This window comes from Rhagoletis pomonella, unplaced genomic scaffold, assembly GCF_013731165.1.
Source record: "Rhagoletis pomonella isolate Grant_MI unplaced genomic scaffold, Rhpom_1.0 Rhpom_scaffold_00001, whole genome shotgun sequence".
In the NCBI taxonomy this organism is placed as follows: domain Eukaryota; kingdom Metazoa; phylum Arthropoda; class Insecta; order Diptera; family Tephritidae; genus Rhagoletis; species Rhagoletis pomonella.
Window position 1 is genome coordinate 111727219 of NW_023458555.1, and position 9429 is coordinate 111736647.

Below are 9429 nucleotides of genomic sequence, written 5' to 3' on the forward strand. Positions count from 1 at the left end.
ACGTTGCCCAGAGTGCGCGAACGAGGACGCAAGAGTCGGGATTGAGTATAGCCATGCAACTGTAACTGCATACCCAGCGCAATGACTATACCCCATTACACTCCAACCTATCATAGTATAATCGGACTTTAAAAAAATTCTATGTTTTTGAATCTGGAAAAACACGTGGTAGATTTAAAAAGAATGTGGTAGATCTTAGTTTTAAAATAGACTGTTATTTATTTTTCTAAAAAATCCTGCAAACTTTCACTTAAATTGCAAACTTTTTAATTAGAATCGCTAGAAAAAAAAACTTTTAAAGTTTAGTATAATAAAGTGAACATTTTAAGTTGCTAAGAAATCGCGTTGTTTTGGCATTTTTTTGTTGACTGACACAGTTCCTTCCATGTAAAGAAGTTTTTCAAACATATTTTGAGAGTTTTCTGCAACCTTGCGGGGTGCTGCCAGCTGCTCTCACATCACGATGTAGCGAACAAAGGTGGATTCTTTAAACCGCTACTTTGGTTTTGCCGATTCTGACAATTCTCAAATAAAAGTAAACAACGCCTCAGAAACTTTAAATGAACCGAAATTCACTAATACTTTCAGAATCACCATTTTTTAATATTTTGTTTATTAATTCTTTTTGTAAATCATATATTTTGCAATTTAACACAATTAAACAACGCTTCCTACCGAATAATTACATATAAAGAAAATTATGTCGAGCAAAAGCAAAACTACTCAAAAACGCGAATAGGTGATAGATTTCAGACCTTATGTGGTAGATGCTCAAAAAGTGGTAGAAGTCTGATTACTCAGTCACACGACAGCCTGGACTTGTGTTGTGGATTTTGTTCAGTTCATATGCTTTACACTTATTTTATTTTAACAGGCTGTACGCCGCATACCACAAACCCTTTATGTATTTAAAGTTTAAGTTATTTGTCTACGTTCCGAATGTACCTGAAATTATGGGTTTTTCCCGAATGTGCGTTCAAATTGAAAAGTTGAAGAGTAGGTACAATTCACTATTTCGCTCCACTTGTTCGCTTCTTCATCTTCTTCAAAATTACCGTGGAAACACGGTGCCGGCGAGCGGCAAATTCACCACAACGAAATTCGCGCTGTCAAAATTGAAACACCCGCCTGCAAATGAAATTGAACACAGGCAAAGCCAAATGCGAAGTTCGCTGGGCGTCGTTTCGTGGTGATGGATTTATTTCTATCGCTCTGCTGGTCAATGGCGACAGTTCATGCCAAGGGTGGCCTTATGTTGTTTTTTTTTGCGTTCAACGTTTTATAAGAAAGAGCGAATAACAAGAATTAATTTTTACTAATTCCTCCTAGTTATATATTTATATTTGTTATCATTTCATCATTTCTAAATATGGTTTCGTTTCTCAAAATATGGTCACCAAAATTATAAATGCTACGAAATGGTATCAGTTGATTTCACTACCGCTCTAATTCTGTTAACGGCGCGTTTGCAAAGGACAATGCTAGACAATAAAGAAATACGTATTAGTTGTCAAAGACGCTGATAATTGTCTCCGTGGCGTAATATATGTTATAAATATATATAATAGTTAAGACAATTAATTTTGAGCAAAATTTCGAACGTAAACGTTGAATTATAAGTTGCAGAAACACGAAGTTCGCGCGAGCTATTTGAGCTAAAAACTAAAAAATAAAAAAGAAGAGACAAAATTACATACACATACTAAAATTAAAGCGATGATACTGAACGTTTTAAACATTGTCAAGGGTTAAAACACGTTTCCAGTGGGTTTCTGGGGTTACTGATTACGAATCTGATGTCAGATTTTCAAAATTCAAAATTAAAAAAAAAACGATTGGATTTGTTCGAGTGCCGGGTTTCGAACAAACCCAATCGTTAAAAAAAAATGGACCGCCATTTTGAATTTCGAAAAACTGACTTCAGATTCCTAATTAGCAACCCCAGAAACTCACTGGTAACTGGTTCCAACCCATGACAATGCGTAAATCGTTCAGTATCTACGTTTTAATTTTAATAGTGTCTTTTCGAGAGCATATTTTCGGGAACTAGACCCATTATAATTGTCCAAGACAGGTGTGTAATTAAGGGTAAGTTCCCCAATAATACCAGAGTAATTATATGTAAAAACCACATTTTTAGCTACTTTTTTTTAAATAAGAAAATACGTGTCTCTTTTTTTATCACAAATAACCGTATTCTGTTGTAGCGTTTATGAATTTCCAAAAACAGTGTTTTTATGATCCACTCTAGTATGCATGTATTAGTGAAAAAGTGTGCCTGTATTGCTATTGTCCGGTGTAAACCCGTAAGTAAAGTAGGGCACCGGGTATTATGGTTCCAGCATTATTCTTTACACTCTCATTATCATAATAATGTGACGTCACATACTACGTTTATACGCACGTCTTATTTGCAAATAAAAATTTGCAAAATGGTAAACTTTGCCGTATAAACGCTCAGTTAATTTTTTATTTGCAAATAACTAAATCACGCAAATAAGTATTGATTAGTGGTACTATTTGCAAATAAGCGCAAGACGCCGTCATTCTTAGGTTTATTTTCGTTTTCGATGGTCATCTTATTGCCTTTATATAATCAAGACGTTGCCATTTTTAACTTTATTTTCTTTTTCGATGATCATATTATTGCCTTTTTATAATCAGGTAATGTTAGAAAAGAATTTTTCACCGTCGAATAAACAGTGAGTTAGGTATTTGCAAATTATTTTTATTTGCAAATAGCTTACGTATAAACGTAGTAACACTCAGTTACTCTCAGCTCAATGGGCGCAATTTTGTAGTCTATAATTCTTGGATTTGCTCTATGTAAAAGAAAAGAGCAACACCAAAAGAAAATGTGAAAAATCGCGCCAAAAAATTTCAGTGTAAGAGTCTTTCTTTGTTAAATTTTTTTTATCCGTCTTTTTTCGCGATAAACTTTTGAGCTCGCACCTTTATTTGCATCTAGTGGCGATATGTTTATAAAACACCATAAGTTTTTCAACAAAAACAAGAAAAACAAGTTCATTCAAACAAAATAGGAATAATAATGCTATAGGTAATGCTTTTACAACCAGCGCGCTGCAGCGTTCGGAATTTAGGGCATTAAATAAACCCTTATTAGTGGCTTTGATTGCGATAAAGCCGAAGGATTAAAAAGTGGTCCTAAGAATATCGGGTAGTAGTGCACTTTAGCGAAACCAGGTCAAAATGGACGGAAAAGGTTCGAGAGTGGTATCAATCGACGCGTCTTAACGCCAATAATAACAATCCGAGACCGGAAATTAACATCTTGATTTCATTAAAGAGTTGTTTGCAAAACAACACTTGTACTTTCCGCCCTATGTTTTGATGAATTTCACGCAAATTAATGAAATAAATAAACTCAATTTAACACGTATTTATTAGTTTTTATACATTTGTGATGTTTTAACTGTACACTTTCGCGAAATTCTGTATTTAATATTCCGATGGTGAAAATCCGCACAACAATCTTGTGTAGTTAATTCAAATAAAATGGGGGAAAACTGGTGCTGCCACTCTATTAATACAATTTGTATTTCAACTTTAAAAACACCCAAATAATGCACAAGAAATATAATTTTGTGAAAAGGGGATTTCTGTTCCTTTTCTTCGCACGCAGAAAGGAGAATTCTACGTAGTGAGGGTTATAATCCCTAAGCGCGGCCGAAGGCCGCCTACGCAAAAAGGTGTTCTCTGCAAAAGGTGTTGTGCCCCTTTCCTTTGGCAACGCAGAAAGGAGAATTCTACGTTGTGAGGGTTGCGAAGGCCGCCTACGCAAAAAGGTGTTCTCTGTAAAAGGTATTCTGCCCCTTTTTTTTGGCAACACAGAAAGGATAATTATACGTTGTGGAGGTTATAATTCCTAAGCGCGGCCGCAGGCCGCCTACGCAAAAAGGAGTTGCACGCATAAAAACTTTTTTAATAGAGTGGCAACACTAGTTTACTACGCAGGTTGTTGTGCGGATTTTCACCATCGGAATATTGCTATTAAATACAGAATTTCGCGAAAGTGTACACTTAAAACATCACAAATGTATAAAAACTAATGAATATGTGTTCAGTTGAGTTCATTTACTCCATTTATTTGCGTCAAATTCATCAAAACATAGTGCGAAAAGTGCAAGTGTTTTTTGTGGATAGCTCTTTAATGAATTAAAAATGTGAATTTCTGGTCTCGGATTATTGTTGTTCGCAATAAAGCGTCGATTGATACCCCTCTTGAATTTGTTTCATAAATTTTGGCCTGATTTCGGTAAAGTGCACTTTTATCGAATATCGTCTTCGTTTTCGTCACTACTAAGCTCGTTGGAGTTAGTTAAATGCAGTCTGCAATACTTATAAGTAAATAAAACATACCTTTTATGTAATGTTGGAAATGCGAAAAGAGTTTACCGTTAAAACACAGTAACAGTAACAGTAATAGCAAACAGCGTTTCAGTCTCGTCGTCTTTTTGCATTGCGAAATGTAAATGTAAAGAACTGCGATCATTATGAATAAAATCGCTAAAAACTAGCTAAGAGCTCCTAAATTAACACTAAAAACCCCCTAACGCTAATTATAAAATAATCTATTGGGAAAAGCACCTACTGTGGGATTCAAATTGTTACAAAATTGTTGTCGCAAAATTGTTACAAAGGTTGCATTTGTTGCAAAATTTTTAAGCATCATAAAAAAAAATTACATTTGTAATCCGAAGTTTCGATAGATCGTTCATACAACTTTGTTTGCAACGTTGACATTTCGCCAAAAATGCCACTTTGCGGCGTTTTATGAACCGCACTAGTACAAGGCAGTCTGCACATGGGTCGTATCGTTTTAGACGCGTATTAGATGCTACATACGAAAGTTGTACGCTTTGATGCCGCACACGTGCATTTAAATTTAGATCTGCATACGAGTCGTCAGATTCACGAGTTCGTCACAGCAAGCTAGCTGCAAATCGCTTGGCGTAGCGCAGTTTTGGTAGCTAGGCGTACGTACGCTAAGAAAGGAGGAAGAAAAAGAATTTTTCTTACTATTTTCCGTGTACGTGCATTTCATAATAGAAACAGATAAAACAATAAAATTCGTGCATATAATTGAAAAATAACTGAAAATTAATTAAAAAAATAATAATTTTTGTCACTCGACATTTTTGCTCCTGATACTTTGTACTTCTACTCTGATTGCGTGGTGCTCGAGACACTTTGACTTCGTCTATTTGAGCTTGTAGTTGTTGTATCTGCTTACCGAGTGTAGGCTCGCCACGTATGGCTGATACATTCGAAAAATTTAACATTTCCATCATTTGGTCCGCTTGCCGTGCCAAGTCTGTTGAATCACCCGTGCCAATTGATATCACCGCACGTATATTATCAGGTAAGCGTTCGAGCCATAGCGATTTTAGCACATCGTCACTAAGTTTATCCCTGGCCAATTCTCTCATCCGTTTCAGCAGTTGTGTAGGCTTTAAGTCACCGAGTTCACTTTCTTTAATTAGCTTGCGTATTTTTCGCTGATCAGAGTCGGAATATTCAGCAATCAGTGCTTTTTCACTGCCTCGTATTTATTTGCTGCCGGCGCGTTGCTTACAATGTCAGCAATTTGCATTATCGCCTCCGCACCTAATGAACTGATCACATAATGATACTTCGTGTCATCGCTTTTTACATGTGAAATTGCAAAATTGGATTCCATCTAGATAAAATATAACTCGGGCCTTTGCTTGCAGAATGCAGGCGGTCTAATGCTGATGTGTTGTAACTCACCGGTAAAACGATTTTCTTCCGGCGTGTGGGCTGCCCCTGTGGTATTATCCTGTTCTTCTTCAGACATCAGTGCACGGCTAGCTCTTCTTCACGCTACAAAACGTATACATTTTGTTCAAGTGGCCGATGCCGTCACGTGCTTTTCGAACCTTCTCGAATTCCTTGTGTCGGGGTCACCAATGTGGGTAGCTCCTGGCTCGTCACGGTGTTAGCGCAGGTCCCACTACCGAGTTCCTAACGCCAATTGGTATGTCAGTAAATGTTTACACACCGGTTGTGTTTTTACTCAGCAAACTCTTCAGTAGCTTTTATTAAATTATTACTATTACAAAATCAAGTATCAAATAATCTATATCTTCGCGAGGTGAGTAGCACTCGTATACACGTTTTTCGAATGGTTAACAAGAAAGCGTAAAAAGGAAAAGAAAGATAATTATGTATCTACATTCTAGAATGTTTCAAGAAAAAGAATGTCAATTTGAAAATTAAACATGATTAAAACAGTGTTACCAGATTTTACATACAAGTATATCTCAAACTAAGTTTTAATAGCTAATAGTAGGGTGTCTAACTTTTTTGCCGCCACTTTTTGTAGTCGCCTCGTGTGCAGATCTTGAGGCATATAGGAATCGTCGCTGCATAAAAAATTTAATACGCGTCTAAAGCTATACGACCCGTGTACAGACTGTCAAAGGCCATTGAAGTGGCCATGCACTGAGCGGCTGAGCGGCATTTTTGTATGGCGCCGCTCAGCCGCTCGCTGCTTTGCTGCTCATTGCGTGGCCTCGACCTTATAGCGTTTTCGTTTCTCAAAAAAAGTTCTGCCCTTTTATATGGGAACTCTTACTTTGCGTTGCCCTGAAACCTGAGAAAATGTTGCATTCTTTATATGAGAATGAAACAGAAAATGTACTACTCCATCACAATTTATTTATAGAACTTAATAAAGCTGAATTATTCACTTGGCCTGTAAGTCTTTAACAATTTTAAAGCAAAACACTTATTTCTGATAGGGGAAATAATTGAATTTTTACAAGATTAAATTAAAAATCAACCATGCAACTCTCACCCTCACGTTTATTTTAGGGCAGAAAAGGCAGCACTTTCGCCGGATCAGAGCGCAACCTGCTGAGAAAAGAACACGACGCCTTGTGAAAGGGCTGAGAAAAGAACATGAAAATGTGACAGCGTTAACACAAGGCAGAATAAGTGCAGCCTTTTTTCGAGAAAAGAAAATGCTATTAGAGACATTTCTGTATTCGATTACGACCGCCGTACATGCTCACACTCGCACCCGTTCACGGTGCTGCGCTGATGTGGCACCGACATCGGTCGACTCGTGTGCATCCACATTTGCACACTTGAGTTTTTAGTTTCCGTTCAGACATCGCTGCAACTTCAGTTGCATATTATCGGGGATTTCTCGTTTGGTGCTGCCCTTTGCATTCACGCACAGCAACTCGTCTGTACACAATTGTTGTCTGCTTTGAACCGCTAATCTGGGCTCGAATCGTAACATATTTACGTTATCGTATTACTCGTCAGGTAAAAACACATTTTTCGGATTATGGCATATGGAAACGTACTCTTTGTCCCATTCAGCTTATACTGCCTGACGTATCACGTAATTTTCTTTCGTATCCTTTTCGATCCGTGAACGGATTCGAGCCCTGAATTACTAAGACGAACGAGAGCATAAAGCTTGTTGCCCGAGCATAAGAAAGCCGTCACCTCCTCTTCTAGAAGTAACGAGTTGCCGTGTTTGAAAACAGTCAAAAGAACACTCCTGCACTATTCTAAGATTCATGTTTATTCAATTGAAATTGTTTAACTTTTCTTGAGTTAACACTGTTGCTTGGGTATTATGCATGATTCAATAATAATATTAATAATAATGTATTATTAAATCATGACTATTATATTATATGAACTATTTAACATTTTTTTACATATTTGAATGTCAGGTTGTTGGTTGAGTAAAGGAACAACTTTTGCATAAATGGAAGTCGACCAGACCGCTTTCGATATTTGTGATGATCATGAACATAATGATTTAAGTGTGGATTATGTTCTAGAAAACGTGCTCAGTACGCAAGAAGATTCTGACAATTGCGAAGAATACCAGCAGCTTAAAGAAAGTTATAATTCAGTCCTCATCAATGGGTGTCAATGCAATGAAAATAAAGACAGTTGTGTTTTGTGTTTGCATAGTGGAAATTATGTATTTGATTTGCGATCAAAAGAATTAGTTCTTGACAGGGAGAGGTCTAAGGAATTAATTTATGAATGCAATTATCAATGCGAATGTGATCCCATTAAATGCCTCAACAGACTTGTTCAAAAAGGACCCAGAAAAGGGCTAAAAATTATTAACTCCGAAATGTGTTACTCAAAAGGCCTCATTACAACAAAACTCATTCCTCAAGGCGGTTTTATTTGCGAATATGCCGGTGAAATCCTAACACACAACGAAGCTCTTAGACGACAAAAAGAAAACATGGAAGCTTCTTCAATGAACTACATTCTTTTTTTGAATGAACGTAATATAGAGGATAAATACTCGACGAAGTTTGGCGCACATACAACAATCATTGATCCCTGCAAGAGAGGTAATATTGGACGTTACTTAAATCACAGCTGTAATCCAAATTGTGAAGCGCGTAGTGTACGCGTAGATTGCCCAATTCCAAAGATTGGTAAGTCAAAATTCCTAAATAGTTTTGTTCACTAATATCCATTTTGTATTTCAAAGGTATATTTGCAAAACGTTCCATAATAGCCGGAGAAGAACTTTGTTTTCATTACAATGAGGGTTTGATTGAAGTGAAAGAAAAAATTAATTTGGCAATAACCAAAAGAACAATTTGCCTATGTGGAGCCCCAAACTGTTTAGGATATTTGCCCACTGGTAATTTATGAAGAATTATTAGCTGCAATCCAGTACGCCATCCGCGCTTACCAGATGTTACTTAAAATCGCTCCCGTGCTCGCTCTAAGCGCGTTGTTATTAGTTATGTTTCTGTATTTTTTCCAGGGCTTCGGAGCGGAGCGGGGCTAAGGAACAAAGTATTTCCGCTGGAGCGGAGCTTGCGCAAAAAGCTAAAAGAAAAGTTATTTTGCACATTAGCTCCTTAGAGAAATTACATTAACTTTCTTTTTATTTCTGCTACTGAGAGCAATCGTGTTAAATAAACTGCCATTCTATATTTACTTGGTAATATTGTTCAATTTGAACGGAAGGAAAAACAATGACTTCCCAGCATCGTATATAATTACAAGTATGGAATCCTATGCCCCTTTTTGTCTATTCTCTTTCTAACAGCGGACGTGCCTGCCAAACTGAAAAGCATGATGGCGGCAGTGTTTCACAGGCACGTTCGACGATACGAACGGCAATGGAAGGTAAGAAATGGAAGATGGATGACATGAGAGTGAAAGAATTATGAAATAGCAGAATGTCGAACCAAAACGAATTTCAAAAATCTGACAATGCGAATGACGTCAAAATGAAAGAAATGCAAAATAGCGAAATGTCGAAACAGAAGAAATATATGACAGGCACGTGTTCAACGGTTTTGTGCAACAAAAAGAGTTGTTGTGTTGCGCCATTCAATATTAAAAAAAATTTAATTTGGTTAAATACGCTTTTTTAAAAAG

The 9429-nt window shown here is 36.9% G+C and overlaps 1 protein-coding gene across 1 annotated transcript; it reads left to right on the forward strand.

Annotated features, from left to right (window-relative positions):
* Positions 1-7736: 7736 nt before the first annotated feature.
* Positions 7737-9111, forward strand: LOC118734273 (probable histone-lysine N-methyltransferase set-23; the record flags this gene model as incomplete). The annotated part of the gene is given in 2 exon segments (XM_036464014.1): positions 7737-8468; positions 8525-9111. Coding segments are annotated over 2 exon segments (864 nt in total). The 3' UTR covers positions 8692-9111.
* Positions 9112-9429: the final 318 nt, after the last annotated feature.